The sequence below is a fragment of the Centruroides sculpturatus genome, unplaced genomic scaffold (assembly GCF_000671375.1).
Source record: "Centruroides sculpturatus isolate CEXI.00-Female unplaced genomic scaffold, Cexi_2.0 scaffold256, whole genome shotgun sequence".
Classification (NCBI taxonomy): domain Eukaryota; kingdom Metazoa; phylum Arthropoda; class Arachnida; order Scorpiones; family Buthidae; genus Centruroides; species Centruroides sculpturatus.
The window spans coordinates 490,035-509,734 of NW_019384583.1; the positions used below are offsets into that span (position 1 = coordinate 490,035).

Below are 19,700 nucleotides of genomic sequence, written 5' to 3' on the forward strand. Positions count from 1 at the left end.
CATTATTAAAGACTTCGATACAAAAATGAAAATTTGTGAATTGGCAAAGAAGTTTGATCTACCGGAATTGTCAGTCAGAACAATTACAAAAGGTAAAGAAAAAATTTTTGAAGCTGTGAAAAATGCTCAATCTTTAAATTCAAGCATCATTCGTAAACGTCACAGTATTATCGCTGAGATGGAAACAATGTTAAAATTATCGAGTAATAATCAAGTAAATGTGAAAAATTGTAAAATAATATAGGCCTAATTTGTTATACATATGTATTATCTAAGATTTTATTAAACATTTTTTTCTAAATTATTGTTTTCTTTAGTCTCCAGCCCCAATTAAAAATTATTTGTATGTATTTATATGCAAAATTATACTCCGACTTACGTAAATTCAACTTACTCGGTTACCGCTCGGTCCCACCTATCACGTAAGTTCGGGGTATTACTGTAATCAAAAGTTGCGTGGCACTCAAACAAAAGAAAATCGACGAGATTTGAAAATCGCTTAACTCCAGGTTCGCGTAAGTCGAGGTATTACTGTATATATAGATAAATTAGAAGTTCAGACTATTTACAAAAAATATTTAATTTTTGAGTCTATCAATTAATCCTTTTCACACACCACAGAAGTACACCTTTTACATTGGTTTGAAGAAATCACTTCATAAAAACAAATAACAATAGATAAATTTTTACATTATTAAAAATGACCAGACGTCAGCCTTTCATTTTAGGTTCTGACACCTTAATATTAAAAAATTAAGTAAATCTTCTCACCCTACTATCAAGTTTTATACAATTTGTATCAGGTTCAAGCCCTCTAGTGGTGGATATGAGTTATCTCTAATTTGCATGTAGTTACAATTTTCATGATGAACTCAGGATATTTTTCTTCCAATTATAAATTAGAAGTTCAAACTATTTACAAAAAATATTTAATTTTTGATTAAATATTTTTTGTAATATAATTTATAATATAATTTTTTGTAATATATTTTTTGTAATATAATGTAAATATTTTTTGTAAATATTTAATCAAAATTAAGTAAATCTGTTAACCCTTTCCTTCCGAGGGTACCAATCGATCGAAACCCCCTATTGTTAAGCAAAATCACGAGGGCACTGGTTCGTTGGTAACCTAGTAAAAATCGATTTTTGTAAAATTTATCAACAACAGATGTCAGCACTTGTTGGCAGCGTCTTGCCTATCATCTGTTTCACATATTTTTGCCCAGATGGTGTTTTGTTGACTTAAAAAATTTTAATTAATGCTGTTTTTTCTAAATTTATTTTTTCTGATAATTTTTTATTCCATTTTTACATATTCATGCAATAATATTACTATAATAAGTTCATTCATGCTATAATAACTTAATGTGTTATAAATATTCAAGTTCTGACCTTCAGTTCTGACATTTTATATATTTTTTATTTTAATAAAATGAATGTGTGTGTGTGTGTGTCCTTCATGCATTACCACACCGTTTATCCGATTGCCATGAAACTTTGAGAAGTTGTTTAATATACTCCCATGAAGGTTTGTGGCATAGTATGATTGCCATGAAGCTTTGGGAAGTTTTTTAATACACTCCTGCGAAGGTTTCTGGCATTTACCCCATGATAGATGACATGTGTTTACACGAGCATTCGCGCACAGTGTATTTGATCGATTTCAAATTGTGAAGACCATTTTCCCCCTCCAAAAAATATCTCTATATATGCATTTATTATTTACGATATTTGTAATAATTTTTGTTTAATCACTTTACTTCAATTTTTTTTTTGCTAATTACGTAATCACTCAAACTTTGTTAAAGCCTTAACTGTATCATGAACAACAACCGAAGTTGTAGAAGGAAATTCGCCTATTTTACCAATCAAGGGATCCCCCTTTTCCAAATTTTAATATCAACTCAAAATAATTTAAAAAGACAAATTACAATAAAACGGTTTATTATCCAACTATGAGAAATTTCACAACACGCCAAGGAAGAGAGGAAGAAACAATTAAATAATCAAAATTATGAAGGATTAAAAAATATATATATAAAAATGGGGAATATTGCACTTCTAACAATCTCTGCGAGTATGTGGGCTAAATTTAAAGAATCCGTGCTTCTCGCTTGGACAACTGTATGTGGCCAACTCACGCGTCGGAAAACCTTTTGATTTATTCGTGTACGCACCAGACAGAAAAACAAAAAATATCGTGTATCCACAAAGCACTCCAATAAATAAATAGAATTGAAACAACACTTTGAAATGTTTTCCCAATGAAAATGAATAATAATAATAAGTTTCAATGAAAATGATAAAATGTAAATTTAATTTTATCATAATGAGTTTGCTTGAATTTCCTTTCTTCTGAGATCGCAGCAATGCGTGACAAGTAAGCTAGTTTTAATATAAAATATCAGCAAATGTTACATGTATTACTACTGGTAATCATATGTTTATTACAAAAATTTATATTCTTGTTCAATATGAAGTAAATAAAGTATATTAGTTCATTATATTAATTGATAGCAGAATGAAGTTTTGATTTTAAACAAATGTTTGATATAATGTGCAATAATTTCACAACAAATAAATGTACATGCATAAGTGTTATATAGAGTTGTACAAAACAATATTCTACGTCTTTCTGGCTCAATGCCAGCAAAAAACTAGGTAACTAGACAATGTTAATTTTGATATAAAGTTACAAATTATCAAGTTTAAATGTCAGTTCTGATATATTATTTTTTTCTTATAAATTTTTCTAATAAAATGTATTGACAAATATCATATTTAAAACTAACAATACTAATAAATATACATGATTTTTTTCATACGAATATAATGATAATTTGATTTTTGGTAAATTTTTAAAATAATATTGCATGACTGACCTATACTGCCTTAGGACAGTTTACAAAATAAATGTAAACAAGATGGCAGTGGTAAAGGATTAAAATAAGAATAAACAAATAAAAATGTTCTTAGTGTAAGCTCTAGTAACAACTACACAAATTATGTAATTGTATCAAACGCTAGCTTCGCATCCTCATCAACCACAAGCATGGCCACTAGCCAAATAATAATCACGAGTTTTTGAGTGACCTGATAAACGATATGGACACCTTCAACCAATTTGTACAACTCATAATAACTTAACTTCTAGGTAATATGTAATTCAGACTGTATATACTGTATAGTCTCTCTTCCTGCTAATGCTATTACATTGTATTGGCATACTTATCAGTACTGTGTACTTTATTCTTTGTATTCTGTTTTCACCATTTATTCATTGTATATTATATGCTCTCCATTGTATACGTATTGTTGCTCAAGTATCAACAATTAATTGTGAGTTCATATATGCTTATTCATTCTATAACTGTATTTGCCTATTCTACGGTTATATTGTCACGTTTTATTCCTTTGTAAATTCCATGTACCGTATGTGCAATAGTACATACAGTGCATGGAATTTGCAAAGCAATGGGCATTGTATTCACTAATTGTCCATTTCTTACTGTATCCACTTCAAAGTTTATATATTATCCGTGTTTACATATTTATGTGAAATTGTTTATTTGCAATCCATTTTCTGTAACCCATGTCCAGCTATGCCTAGTGGTGCTGGACATACATCTTTATGCATTAATAAAATAATTGAATTGAATTGTATCAAACGCCACCTAATGGCAACATATGTAACTATTAGGTTATTCGGAAAGTAATTTTGTTTTTTTTACCACTAGACAGATTAGTCGTATTTTTTCTGCCATTTTTATTCTAAACTGTATTAAATAATCATTATATATTTTGACAGCTAGCATTTTAAGGCTTATTTGTAAAAAAATTTTGTTTGATTTTATGCAATTGTTTATTTTTTGTGTCCCATCAAATATGGAAGATTGAAAGCAGCATTTTCGGCATATTTTGCTCTTTTATTACCAAAAAGGTAAGAATGCTGTTCAAGTGAGAAAAAAATTGTGTGACGTGTATGGGGAAGAACGACAGTGCCAAAACTGGTTTACAAAATTTTGTTCTGGCAATTTCAATATTGAAGATCCACCACATTCTGGATGGCCAGTTGAAGCCAATAAAATAAAATAAAAGGTACTGATTGAAGCAAACTGCCGAATAACAACATGTGAAATCACTAAGAGATTAAATTTGTCAAACTGAACTGTTTATGATTACTTGAAACAAATTGGTTTCATTTCAAAGCTTGATATATGAGTTCCACATGTTCTTAAGGAGAGATGCTATCTTTGGTGGGATTTTAAGAAAATTTTTTTTTTGGAACTTTTACTAGACAATTTAACAATTGATTCGAAAGTGAACTGCCATCAAGTAAACAAATTGAGTAATATCATCAAACAGAAAAGGCCAGAATTGATCAACAAAACAGGTGTAGTGTTTTACCATGATAATGTCAAATTTCACACAAGTTTGTTAACTCGTCAGAAACTGTTATAACTTAGATGGGACGTGCTATGGCACCAACCATACTCTCCAGATCAAGCACACTCAGATTATTACTTGTTCTGGTCTATACAACTTTTTTTAACTGTAAGACATTTACTTGAAATGACAATGTCAAAAATCATTTGGATCAGTTTTTTGTAAGCAATGATAAAAACTTTTATGAATGTGAAATCATGCTATTACCAGAAACGATGACAACAAATATTTGGCCAAAATGGTCGATAAATAATTCAACAAAATATTTATTTACAATAAAAATATTTTTTTTTTCCAAGGAAAAAAAAAACAAAATTACTTTCCGAAAAACCCAATATTTTGGTACTAAAATTTTTATTACAAAAAAATTTCGCTTCTTTCTAAGCATTTCTGTGAAAACTGCATCATCTTACTGTAAATAATTTGAGTTCTTAATTTTTTAAAATTTCTGTGACTTTTGAATCACCCTGTACATATGGTTACTCAAGAACTTAGTCTATGAAATGGCACATATGCAAAGAAAACAATTGGATGGTCAGCAAAGTAACATATGACCTAAAGACACATCCCGACAAAATGCTGTTCCCTATCTTAAAGTGATAGCCTATAAATGTTCCATGCACTTTTTATATAAGGAGATTGGATCCTATGTAGGTGCAGGAATCAAGTATAGATGAAAACCCTATGCATTCAAGCTTTTATGTAATAAGAAAGACTAGACTAACAATTACAAAGCACCAAGGGTCTATAAAATACTACTTAGGTTTAGAGGTTTTCCAGAAAATAGTTTTAATCAATTTTACAAAGAGTTCCCTTAAACAAAGCTAAACAAACTTAAACACATTCTTGAACATAGATATGATATAGATAAAAAGAGACAAATCACTGCCTATCTATGCATGACAACAACAACAATGTTAAACCCAAACCATAACAAATGACTATTATATAAAAAAAACACCCCATACTGAACAACTCAGAGCCTTGAAAGGTCTGTAAATCTTTAAAGCAAACCTACATAAGATACGCATCAAGTTTAAAAAAGAAATCTCAAAACAAATCTTCCACATATGACAGGCCATATTTGACTTCTCATTCCATATAATGTGCAGCACATAAACCATTTGTGAACACACCCCATTGGATGCTTTTGAATTTTAAATCTGAATTTATCTATAAATTGTCTGAGCATTCCATTTGAGAACAATATAGGTAGAAAAGTTTTATTTCTTAAATGTTTAGCCAGAGGAAAGTCTTAGAAGTGGAGCAAAAATGTTTGTAACAGTTTGTGTATATATTTTATGTTTTGGCCTTGTTATTAGAAAATTAATTTGGTTTTATAATTTAAATAGTTAAAAATATATACTTACTTAAATAATGCATAGGCAAAAGATTTTTGAAAATATATCTCTAACATATTACAATAAGTTCTCAGTGGTTCTTTATCAGATTCCACCTCAGATTCTTCAGATCTTGGCTCAGGAGTAGACTGTTTAGTACATCCATTATTATATGTATCATTCCTAAATGTACCAGAGTTATCATATCCTAAATGTTCATCATCTATCTTGAATGTAATATCATGATATAGATCTTTCCAGTGTTTATCTTTATTATGGTAGACTAATTGGTTAACTAAGCTATTTAATGAACAGTTATATACATATATTGGCAATGTTATAGAACCAAACATTTCTGAATGAGAAGAATAATTTCCTGTACTATTTACAAACATATCCTCTTCATTTGATTTAGAAATATTTAATTCCTCTTCTATATTGTTACTTTTATCTTTTGATTTAATTACCATATCTATAATTTCAGTTTCTTTCCAATTTAAAGAGCTCACAATTTTAACTGATTTTGGTGGAAAATCATAGGAGCTAGATTTATCAAACACAAGATTTTTTAAGTCTTCAAATGTTGCAGGAATAAATGTCAAAAGAACATGACTTGTTTCCACATTTTTAACAAAACACCTCCATTTTGGCACAGAATCTAATTTTACTTTGTTTCTTTCTCCTGGAAATTTATAATTTGAATCAATATGAAGTTCAGATGGAATATTAGGACAATGAAATGGGATAGAATATTCATTCCAATTCCGTTCTCTTTTGTGCACTAACCATGGAAATATGGCCATATCACTGCTTGAGAGGTTTATTTCTCTGTCATTTATTTCAATTATGCAGTCCATAAAGAATTCAAATAAATATTGATTTGGAAGTTGATCATTTACTTGCTTCATTGAACTGTTGGCTAAACCTACAAACAGTAAAATCTATATTAATAATTTAAATATTTTCATAATAATTATATTTGAAATTTAATTTAAATTTTATTTTTATCTCAACAAATATGTAACATGGTTAAATTATTATTATTATTTTTGTAGATTTTATCTAGAAAAAAACCTTCAAAATATATTTGCTTACATTTAAACAAAAACAAATTATTATAATCCCCTAACATATTAAGTAAACTTAACATGAAACAAACTGTACTATTATAATATTTGATACAAAATCAATAATTTAACTTAAGAAATTTCTCTATTCATTTAAAAAACTATTAGTTATAAATATAATATATACTTTATTTTTAGATTCCTTAATATTCTAATGAGTTAAACTTTTGTTGTTTTGAACTTTTTAAACTAGTCACAAATTCTATGCTTAAAACAAATTATTTTATTTGCTGTTTCTTTTTATATTATGACAACAAAATGCATTTTGAGTCTACATATAAAACATCCCTACAAACCCGATGTAATGCAATAACTCACCAACAACTGCCGTAAATCATCGGGCTATAATTTGGAATAAATAATTATAAATTACAAATGAATTTGTAGCAGAAGTTTAGGTTCGAGTCCTGCTTCAGGCTAATTATTTTCTTCCAGTTTAATCTAAATTATTTAATTAAATATTTAATTATTAATTTTAATACCACCTAACACCTCCCTCTAGTGTCAAATTCATTGGTAATTATTAATTAATATTTCCAAATTATAGCCCAATTATTTATGGCAGTTGTGGGTGTCTATCTTCATTATAGATTTCATAAAAACTAGCATTCAGTAAGTTTAATTAACAATAAATATTTAAAATAAATTTTTTTTATAATGTAAATGTGTTGGAAGCTATATTATTAGATGATACTGTATTAACCTGTAATTACATGCAGTTTTTATATATTTTTTTTACAGGATCACATGCAATTTTCCACTAATTTTTCACATGTAATTGCTATTCCTCAAATTTGATAATTCTGAAAAATTCTGTACTGTTGTCTTTTCTGTATATGCAAAATTTCAATGTTATACATTGTTCAGTTGTTTATGATATATTGTTTTGTTTATGGATCAATGTCCTTGACTGGACTNAGATGGTGCCTAACACCTCCCTCTTGTGCCAAATTCATTTGTAATTTAGAATTATTTATTCCAAATTATATCCCAATAATTTATGGCTGTTGTTGGCAAGTTATTGCATTTTGGATCTTTCTGATTCTTGTTCAATCATCTTTTTTATGATATTAATTATATACATATTCATTTCTTATCTAAAACACTGTCTAGTTTTTCAAAGACCTCTAAGTAATTTTTAAAAATCTTTAAGACCCTGAAATGCATTTTGTTGTGAATAATGTAAAAAAGAACTTCCAATAAAAGTGATCCTATTTTTAAGTCTAAAGATTTTAAATGGTTTAAATAAGTTCAGTAAGCAAAAGTTTAAAGTCATTATAAAATTATATAAATAAAATATATTTATTGAATAGAAAAGTAATAAATTTAATATTTAAAATTATTGAATTAACTATTTAAAATTTATGAAATCAAAATTGAAAAAATATGTCATATAAAGAAATAATCAAGAGATAAATAGATGAATATTTTCCTAAACTTTTTTTTATATATTTTTTAATTTTTTTTTAAAATCTCACAGAAGTGATTGTATAGCATTCCCATAAACAACAATTTCTATTAAGATCAGTTGATCACAAACATCTGTAGCCAAAAGTGATTTGACATCATAACATATTTCATCATCAATCATCAAAATGTTTTTTATTAAAAAGTTTTTAAAAATCCATTTTTCAGGTCACTATAATGAGTTCTAATAAGCTTAATAGTTATACATTTAAAGATTTAATGGCAATAAACTTTTACTTACATCTCATGCCAATTCTTCAACACACTAAACAGACTGTCTTTCAGCATTGATAGATTTTTTTATTAAATAAAAGATACATGCAAGCAATTTCAATGTATTTTATCATCATCAGAAAAGAATTCTGTTTTAAAAAAAATTTTGCTTAGATTTAATGGTATTTAACGGTTTAAACTGAATGGAAATTTCTTCTAGATTAGAGATTTAGAAGAAATTCTGTTTAGATTTAATGGCAGAAATCATATTTTAAATGTATTTTCTCTGATTTAAAAGAAATTCGGTTTGATATTTCTGTTTTAAAAAAAATTTCTTGTCTGATAAAAGTGAAAATACATCATTAAAGGTGCTTACATGTCTCTTTTGTTTTAAAAAAAGATATTAATGTTGAAAGATAGTCTTTTTAGATTTAATGGCAATTATCTCTTAACATTAGTTTTAGATTAGATTTTTTTTTAAGATTTGTTGTAACTGAATCAAAAATAAGATTATAAATACTGAACATATTAGTAAAATTGTTAGGTACTTAAAAAAATTATTTTTTAAGTAATTAATAATTAAAAGAAATAATTTGAAAACATACCTTTTATCATATAATTGATAATTTTCTAAGAGAGAGTTTATTATAAGAATCAATAAATTAATGTTAAGAATTTGTAAGTATATACAGTAGAGCCTCGATTATCCGACCTCCGATTAACCGACACCTCGGTTAACCGACCGTCCTAGTCGGCAAATTTCAAATGTCCGCTAGTGATGTGGCACTACAATATTTGGCTATGTCTTGCCTACTTTAATATTATTTTTACGTGTTTTAGCTGGCAACACTCATTCGACCATGAAAGGGAGCCAGTATTTAAACGAAGCTTAATTTTCTAATTTTTAACGATACAATAGCGACGATTATTATTTTAAAAAATTTTTGTTAGGCTTAACATCGATGAAAATTCAACGCAAAATAGGTTAATAGCGATATACTAATATACTAATTACATGGGATATAATAATATACTACACTAATAATGGATTTTTTCATANTGATAACATCGGAAATGACGTTCTAACATCATTTTATTTTATTTGATTCTTCAAAAAATCGTTATAATACTATGTATTAGACTTAGAATATTCGATATCTAAACCAGAAAGTGTTAGCTAGAAATAGACTTATTTATAGAACAACCCCCCATTTCTAACCTCAGGGAAAGTCATAAAACGGTTGGGTGCTAATGATTTTGTGAAAGGGAAAAAGTTTTACACTTAGAAACTTCGAAAGAAGGGATTTGGCCTGTACCGTCCGCGGGCCGCATAAACATTGATAGGGGGCCGTATGTGGCCCGCGGGCCGCAGGTTGTGCACCCCTGCTAATGCTTAATAAAATCAAATCAGAATTCTCAACTTAACACCAGAGTGATAATCAGGGATGATTATTTTATAAAAGATAATATTATATACACTCTAGACATTAACAATAATGAGTTTATAAAAATTAATTCTTTTTTGGAACAAATTACCAGGTATATGCAGATAAAGCAGTAATATCAACAAATGAATCGACCAATATCCATAATAATCATCCAAATAATAATAATAATTATTATAAAACTGAAAAGAAGTTTATCTCAGAAAGATTTAGGTATCTTCAAAATAACAAAATTAACCATGAGATAAAGCTGAACAACCTTGTGATTATTTTTTGGAATTGTCAAGGTCTCAAAGGAAAAACTCAAACATTAACAAAAAATTTCATATACTCAAATACAATTATAGGTTTGACTGAAACTTGGATAGAATATGATAATTTTCCAGATAAAAGCTATCTAGAACAAGATAATATTTTAGTGTCCAGCAATTTTCATCGTATAAGCAAATTTGGGTGCCCTTCGGGAGGCATTCTCCTAATTATAAAAAGGAATTTTGGTGAAATAATATATCAAAATACAACAATATACTATATACTAGTGATAATTAAAATTAACAAGCAAGTTAAAACAGAGTGGAATGAAACTTATTTAGGAGTAATTATCTTCAGATATTGGAATGAATATTCTATCCCATTTCATTGTCCTAATATTCCATCTGAATATATCTTCCACCTGCTATTAAAAAGAAACTGATATTTAATGAAATCCAACACCAAATTGATAGATGGGTCTTTTTGATACACAGTTGGTTAGTTGAAGGAGACTTCAATTCTAGAATTGGTGAGGTGATGGACACAGAGATACAATTGAATTATGAAAATATTAATAACATCAGACAGTCCAAAGATAAAATGTTAAACTGTGAAGGCAAAATACTAATAGAATTTGTTCAAGAAAACCAATTTTTTATACTAAACGGAAAAATAAAGGGTGATATCCCCACAGAGTACACTTATGTATCTCATAATAAAAAATCGATAGTAGATTTCATGATATGTTCCCAAACCTTGATTGAACATTGTCAGATCTTAAATGTATGTGATGAAGACACCTCGGACTATTTTCCTATACAGTTCATGCTGTCTACTAAATTGTATACAGAAAAATATATAAAAAATGAGAACAAACTGAAATTCAGAAAAGGTGACTTTAAAATTGATAAAACAAAATGGTTAAATAAAATAGATTCTATAACAGCTGAATTAATAAGGCGGGAAGATATAAACAAATTGATTGATAATTATCAAAAATTGGTATCTAAAATAGTAGAATGTTGATTGAAGTGAAATTATTATGTCTCTAAATCAAAATACAAAAACAATTGGTTTGACAACTCTTGCTATCAATATAAAATTAAAAAACAAAAAGAATTGAGAATATTCAGAGAGACAAATACACCTGAAGCACTGGCAAACTATCTGAAGAGCAAAAAACTTTATGTTAATTTAATCAAAGCTAAAAAGAAATTATACATGACCAACATTAATAAAACATTGATTGAATCAAGAGATACAAGAATCTTTTGGAAGATTATTAACAACTTTCATAAACCTAAATTGGACCTTTTAAATAAAAAAACAATCAAATATGGAATGGATAAAATATTTCCAGGAATTCTCGCAGATGTATCTACATAATCAAAGGAATACAGTAGAGCGTCGATTTTCCGAAAGTCAATCATCTGAAACTTCAATCATCCGAAAGAATTCCAGTCGGCAAATTTAAATTTTCGCCAGTGCTGTGGCGCTTCAAACTTTGGCTATGTCTTGGGCTACTCAAATATTTTACGTTTTTGATACTAAATTAACATCTGAAGTATAATTTTTTATTATTTTTATATTTTTCAATATATTTATTTTGTTTGTACAAAATAAAAAAATAATTTTTAACGATACAATAGTCTTTGTTAGGCTTAACATCGACGAAAATTCAATGCAAATGACATGCAACGGAAAAAAATTTCGAAATCGGATACGTTAAACTATTTTTTTGTACGTAAATCAGTTATCCGAAATATCACTTATCCGGACAACCCCAGTCCCCAATTGATTCGGAAAATCGACGCTCTACTGTATTTGCAAGCTAGATAAAACAGTTTATCAAATCAATCAGGATGAAATAATAAGCATAGAAGAAGTGCAAAAACGTATTAAGTCTCTGAAAATTAAATCGGCTCCAGGATCAATTGTATACCTAATTCTTTCATTCAATTGTTGCCTTATAAGTTGATTCAATATATAACAAGATTATTTAACAGTATTTATTCCTTTGGTATTATTCCAACTAATTGAAAGGAGGTAATTTTTATGATGATTTATAAACAAGGAAACAAATATGAACCTTCAAATTACAGACCAATAGCCTTATTATCCAGTTTCAGAAAACTATTCACTGCAGTACTAGCAGAGAAATTCAAACAGTGGATTGAAGTGAACAATTACAAGAATCCCACAAAATATGCATACATGGATAATGGAGGTACTCAAAAATCCCTGTTTATTTTGCTGACAATAATTCAAATACAGTTATTAAAGAAGAGGAAGAAAGTTTATGCACTTTTCCTGGATTTATCTAAAGCATATGATTCAGTCTATATAAAGTTGCTACAAAACAAATTAAATAAACACAATGTAAGCTATTACTTCGTTAAGATGATTGGTCAATTATATGGTAGCTATAATGTGATTATTAACCAAAACAACGTATGCTGGAATTCTTTTACAACTAGCAGAGGACTATTACAAGGAGATCCCCTATCTCCTTTTCTGTTCATTTCTATTTATTTGATTTAAACAATTGTTTTTTGAAGGAAGATGATAAAATATTTATTGACAATGTATGTATCCACTCAATTTCATATGCAGATGACATAATAATATTTGCACTTATTCCGGAAAAATTAAAAAGTATAATCATACAGATAACTGAATACCTAAATAATCTAAAGGTTAAAATAAATTCTAATAAATCAGAAATTATGATTTTCAGAAACGGAAATAATCTTTCAAAAAAAGATAAATCTTTTTACATAAAAAATGAAAAAATTAAAATTGAATAATTTTAACATTTAACTTATCCTTCTGCAAAACATAGTATAAACATAGTACAGTAGAGTCCCGAAAACTCGGCCTAATGTGGACCGAAGGGTGGCCGAGCTTGTGAAAATGCCGGGTTATCGGGAATGGGGTTAAAAAAAATAAGTATGAGTGTTTCCTCAGAAAATACTGTACTGTACTTGTATGTATTGTTTGCATGAGAATACAACAGAGAATAAAATGCCCAAATACCTTTAAACAAAGGAAAAGTACATACTTTATGAAGGCATAGAGCCTTTACTACATGAAAATGAAAATTAATGAATATGCAGTGTACAGTAATTTACCTGATAAGACAGACCTCAGAAAAATACTTTATGAGGCATAAAGCTGTCTATAATGAAAATTAACTAGGGTTTTTTTCGCCCTGCCAGGGTTTGGCTGAGTTATCTGAACTGCCGGGTTATCGAGTGACGAGTTTTCGGGACTACTGTATAACTAAATCCAGAAATCTGATCAGCAATCTGTTAACTTTATGCTGTAAGGAAAAAATTAGACATATTACAATGCATTTTCAGTTGTTTAATACAATTGTAATAAATGCATTATGTTATGCTGCCCCAATTTGGAACCTAAATAGTTTTTATGAATTAGAAAAAATACAGAATATTTTTATTCGAAAAATCTTTCAGTTGGAATATATTATACCAGGAAGAGCACTCTGGCTAGAACTCAATAAATTTAAACTGAATACAATTTTGATTAAAAGATATATTAATTGGTTAAGGAAAATAATTAATGCAGAGGATTTGTCAACCAGACTAATTTATTTATTGTATAATAAATCCAAGAATAATAACACGAAACAAAATTGGATCACTCAATTATCAAGAATTTTCAACATATATGGTTTTTCTGTAGAACTGGTGTTTGATTATATTATTAATTAATTAATAATGACCAACGGATTAATCAACTGTTATGTAAAGCAATGGAACACTCAATACTCCAGGATAATGAAGACATACAAAAAAGAAAAAATAACACACATTACAAATTATTTTTAATTATCCAGTTATCAACAATTATATGCTTTTAAACCTGCCATTCAATGTAAAGAAATTTTTTGTTCAACTACGACTAAATCAGAAAGGTTTAAATATTGGAAATAAATATATAGATTATGATCAATCTAGATGCACTAAGTGTAGTAAAAAATTATCAAAATTTCATTTAATTTTTGGATGTAACAGAAAAAATAAACAAGAGCTAAATATTATTGAGCAATATGGATATAATCAAAAGATGATAATTGANACATAGCTTTACATTAAATTTAATAAGAAAAATTTAGCAAATGCATTATATTCTTTGTTTAATTATTAAAATCTTTCTGTACTTCTTCAAATTAATGAGCAATATGGATATAATCAAAAGATGATAATTGATATGTACAGTAAAATGGACAAAATGAATATTAATGACATTTATAAGTTATATAATAAGATAAAAAATAATAATATGTATACTGATAGTTAAGTCTAGTCAATCATTATAGTAGATAATCATAAAAAGTTAATGTTCATCTAGAACCTAATTCATGTTAAAATGTTAAAATTGTATAATTAACCCCCTTGTAACAGGCTATTGCCTAGTATGTTAATAAACATTTGATTGATTGATTGATTATCTTTTGCATTAAATCATATTATAATTTTGATCATTCTTTTGATTATACAATATAAAAATAATTAATTATATTGATTTGATATATAATAAAAATATATTGTTTTCATATTTTTAATAAATTGCAATAATAATAACATAGCTTTAGTCTTTTAAAAAATAGTACAGAAAAATGTTGCAAATGTCACATAAATTATCACATTTATTAGAACTGAAAAGATAAATTTCTTTAAAAGAAAATTAATTAGCAGTTTATTTACCTTGAATAAATGTAGAAAATAATAATTCCATTTGTTGACATTTAGAAAGTATTTTCATAATATCATAAGAAAATGGTATTATTTGTATGTTTGTTTCATATGATGGTGAAATTAATAATGTTTGAGACATCAATATATCTGGTGTTGATCTAGCTGCAGAAAGAAAAGATTGATGCATATCTGTAGTAAGTGGTGTAGCTGATGAAGTATTATCAGCATCAAGTGCAAAAGGTGATGACATATTTCTGTTCTTGCACAAAAGGCTCAAATGTTCTATTGTAAGAAAGCATGATACACAATCCAGATCTATAGGAAACATCTAAAATATATAAAAAGAATAATTTTAAAAACAAAGTAAAAAATAATAAATTTATATAAGTAACTTAAAGTACTTTAATATAAATAAATAAATAAAAGAGAGAGAACATACAAAAGCTAATAAAAAAAACAAATAAGTGATAAACACATCAATAAACCAAAAATTCAGAAGTTTAAACTTGTATTTTAATGTAAAAATGAGCATTTTCAGTTGTCTTAAATTGTTTAAGACAACTGGAAATGCTCATTTTTAAACAAGTTTAAACTGCTGTATTTTAGGTTTATTGGTATGATTAGTACAGACATCTAGTTCTATGATACAGTAGACTATGATAATATTTTGTTTAAATTTTAATTTTTAATACTTTTATTATTTAGGATAATTGTTAAAACTGTATATCAATTTTAATCAGCATGTCAACAAAAATTTTAAAATATTTATTAAAAAAAGTACAATTCATTTAAAGTGCATATATAGGTTAGACAAATTTATCCAATAAAATGATTGTAAAGTATTTGTTTTTCTTGTTTATTAAAACATTTGAAGACTTCACATATCATAGATTTCTATCAGCAAATACAAAAAAACAAAATAATAATAGTAATTTATCTTGATATAACTTTTTTAGATTGAAAATTATCTTTAAAAATAAACTTCTCATTTTGTGCATTTATGAAATTTAATGAGATGATTTATAAAGAATACATCCTTATGTATAATGAATAATCAGTCTTTCAGTGAAAACTGTGCAAAATTACAATAAAAACAAAATGTTTAATTGTTCACATATTTTTCCATTAAATATGAATTAGCATTGTCAGGAACAAGTTGATAATATTACAAAAAGGACCAGAAATTAAATTTAGTTTTTAAATGTTTAAATGAAATATAACAAATTAAACTACAGTAGAGCATCAATTATCTGAAACAATTCAGGACTGGGGTTGTTTGGATAACTGATCATTTACAAAAAATATCTTAAACACAAAACTGTACTGTATATAATTTGTATCACACGTCTTACAAATACATACCTTACATAATGTAATACATTAAACTAGGACTACAGTTCAGTTTGGCAGGGAGGGGAAGAGTGCTGCAATGCCAAGGCTTAGCAGAAATTTGAATTTGCCGACTGGAATTCTTTTGATTAACCAATGTTTCGGTTGATTAGTATTCAGATAATCGATGCTCTACTGTATTTAATTTTTTACTAAACATTTTATTTTGACAATGCCATTTAAACATTTAATTTTGTTGTATTGTGTCATATCATTGAAGAGATTTAAAAACAAATTTAATTTCTGTTAATTTTCTAAAGCAATTTTATCAACTCATTCCTGACAATATCAATTTTTATTTAATAAATAATACATAAGCAATTAAACATCTTTTTAAGTTTTATAAATTTTTTATTACTTAATACTAGAAGAAATTTAGTCATCATCCATTTCATATCCCTGCCAATAAATTACTTTTTAATGTTCAATTATATTCAACATAGCTTTACATTAAATTTAATAAGAAAAATTTAGCAAATGCATTATATTCTTTGTTTAATTATTAAAATCTTTCTGTACTTCTTCAAATTAAGAAAACATTTCAATAAATCTGACAACAAACTTTTCATTTGATTAATTTTATTTGAATGTAAATACAGGCTTTATTGAAGTTTCTAAAAAGTATATAAATATTTACTTTTTAATCTAAGTGCTTTAGTTTTACAATTTATCTTCAGTGTAAAAACTTCAAAATACATTTGAAAGAATAAAAATATAAATAAAGAATGAACTTTCATTCTATATGGAATATACTATTTTTTCATAAAATATTTACATCTGTGTCTTTATTTATTCTATTCTAATGCTAATACATCACTGCTAGAAAAATTTATATTAAGTTCTTCAAGCTCAAATGTTAGACTTTGCTATATTTTATTGTCAACTGCAAATCACCTAACAGCTAAGTGATACTTCATGGATCAAAAAGATGCTATAAAAAAGTATCTAGTTAATGAATTGACAAATTTTTGGAGTCAGTTCCAATATTCTGTCATCAAGAGTTTGAGACCATAAATAATCACAATTAATGTCATAAAAATAAACGTTTAAACACATCAGGAAATTATATGGAAAAATAATATGCACCAAGAGTATATTAGTCACCAATTGGTATACAATATATTAGAAATTGAATTATATGAGATATCTTTTTACCTTATTTATTGAAATATTCTTCAATTAAGTCAAAAAATAATTATACTATTAAACATTAAAAAGTAATTTATATTATGTTATAGTAATATTGTATTCTTTCCTTTGCATTACTTATTTATTTCATAGCATAATACAAAAACTGAAGCAAATTCAGATGAAATTCAAACAAAAGGTTCCATTAGAACAATGAATGTGAAAGCCTAAAGATGGCCTATCCAAATAGGCTGAAAACGTTTGGAATAAAAAAAAACTCGGCAAATATAATCGTGTGTTTAGTAGTATAAGTAACTAATATTGCTGAGAAGATAGATAGATGAAGCATATTCTTTAACCCAATTATTAACTCAAATATATTAAATCAATTATTAAGTTAATAATTATTATTTTTTGGCAGTTGTATATAGAAACTTTTAAAAATTAATACAATTTAAATAAAAATAAAAATATTTTAAAATTAATATATAAGANGATGGAGCTAGGTATATGCAGACCATCAAAGTCCAACTGGGCTTCTCCCCTCCATATGGTGCTGAAGGGCTATAACGATTGGCCTGGATACTGGAGACTATCGGGCCCTCATATTACATTACATTTTAACAATAACTGATATTTTATCACAAATAAAAAAACAAAGTTTTTTCTTATATAAATAAACTGACTTGAATGATATAACTTCAGATTTTTTTCTGAACTCAATGTGTTGAGCTACCAACATAATAACCTACAGTATAATCCCAAAAATACAGTCTTAGACAAAACCAAGAAATTAAGTAATAATTTACAACAGTAAACTAATATACTGTATAATTTATCATGCTTTATTTCAGCATAATCAAAGTTAATCAACAGCCTAAAAAATATAACACTTGCATTTTTTCCATTTAATTTACTAAATATAATTCCTTATATAGTCTCTTATTTAGATCTAGATAAAAGTATTTAAATCTCTATCAATTTTAACTTTCTATTTACATCTATACAAAACACAGATTAAAAACCTATATTATCTTCTCTCTATGGTTATTAGATATGCAAAAATCTTACAGATTTACAACTACTAATGAGAGAGTCATTATAATTTATGTATAATAACTATTTTGTCTATTCTGACAATATCATCCCCAAAACCAGAGATTCTAACAAAATCATTTCTCCTCACCTGCTCTTGTTACACTTTTTAAATATCTTATGAGAAGGTCATAAAAGGAGAGAAACTTTTGTTTCATTGAATCTTCTGGTTTTTTCTACTTGGGTTTTTTTTGCTTTTATAGTTATACCACTCAACTCTTTCATTATTTTAATTTTGCACTAGAATTCTTTCTTCCTCAAACATTTACACATTTACACAACAAACCTTATATTGTTACATCTGAAATATACTATAAATAGCTATTACTACTACTATTACTATCTCCGTTAAAAAATACAAAACAATAATACATTTGAAATTGCTAGTCTATCTCAATTTCACAAATTGCTTTTCTGTTCATTAACTTCTTATTCACTATAAGTAGTACACTATTTTGCATTGTATTAAAAAAAAACAAAGTTCTCCAAAGTCAAGTTCACCCATTTTTTTTCAAAAAAAAAATAATAATAATAAAATACACTTTACTATTCACCATAACTTTGTAAANCTTTTCTGTTCATTAACTTCTTATTCACTATAAGTAGTACACTATTTTGCATTGTATTAAAAAAAAACAAAGTTCTCCAAAGTCAAGTTCACCCATTTTTTTTCAAAAAAAAAATAATAATAATAAAATACACTTTACTATTCACCATAACTTTGTAAATATTGCACTTTACTGAAATTGAACAGTTTACCAAAACATTACTCATTTTATAATCTGATATATCTTAAATTTCCTTACAAAATCAATGGCATGATCAAGTAATTTTTTAAAATATTACCATATTTACTTGCATATAAGACGATCTTGCATATTAGACGAGGTGTAACTTTAAATATCAAGATAAAGATTTGTGGCCGCCAGTGCCAGAGCACTGTCTGGCAACACTTGCCAAGATCCCGAACACTGTCTGGCAACACTACCTGGACTTTCGACTGAATTGGATAGCAAACAACTCTGTGTCTATGATGGAACTTCTTTTAACAGGACATGCAGGTATGATCAGTTT

The 19,700-nt window shown here is 27.0% G+C and overlaps 1 protein-coding gene across 1 annotated transcript in view; it reads right to left on the bottom strand.

Annotated features, from left to right (window-relative positions):
• Positions 1–19,700, bottom strand: part of LOC111624507 (KICSTOR complex protein SZT2-like) — a 317,304-nt gene that overhangs the window by 151,747 nt on the left and 145,857 nt on the right. The window contains exons 23-24 of the mRNA XM_023367362.1: positions 15,024–15,342; positions 5,820–6,714 (exon numbers count right to left, since the gene is read on the bottom strand). Coding sequence (XP_023223130.1) covers positions 5,820–6,714; positions 15,024–15,342 — 1,214 coding nt within the window. The remainder of the gene's footprint in view (positions 1–5,819; positions 6,715–15,023; positions 15,343–19,700) is intronic.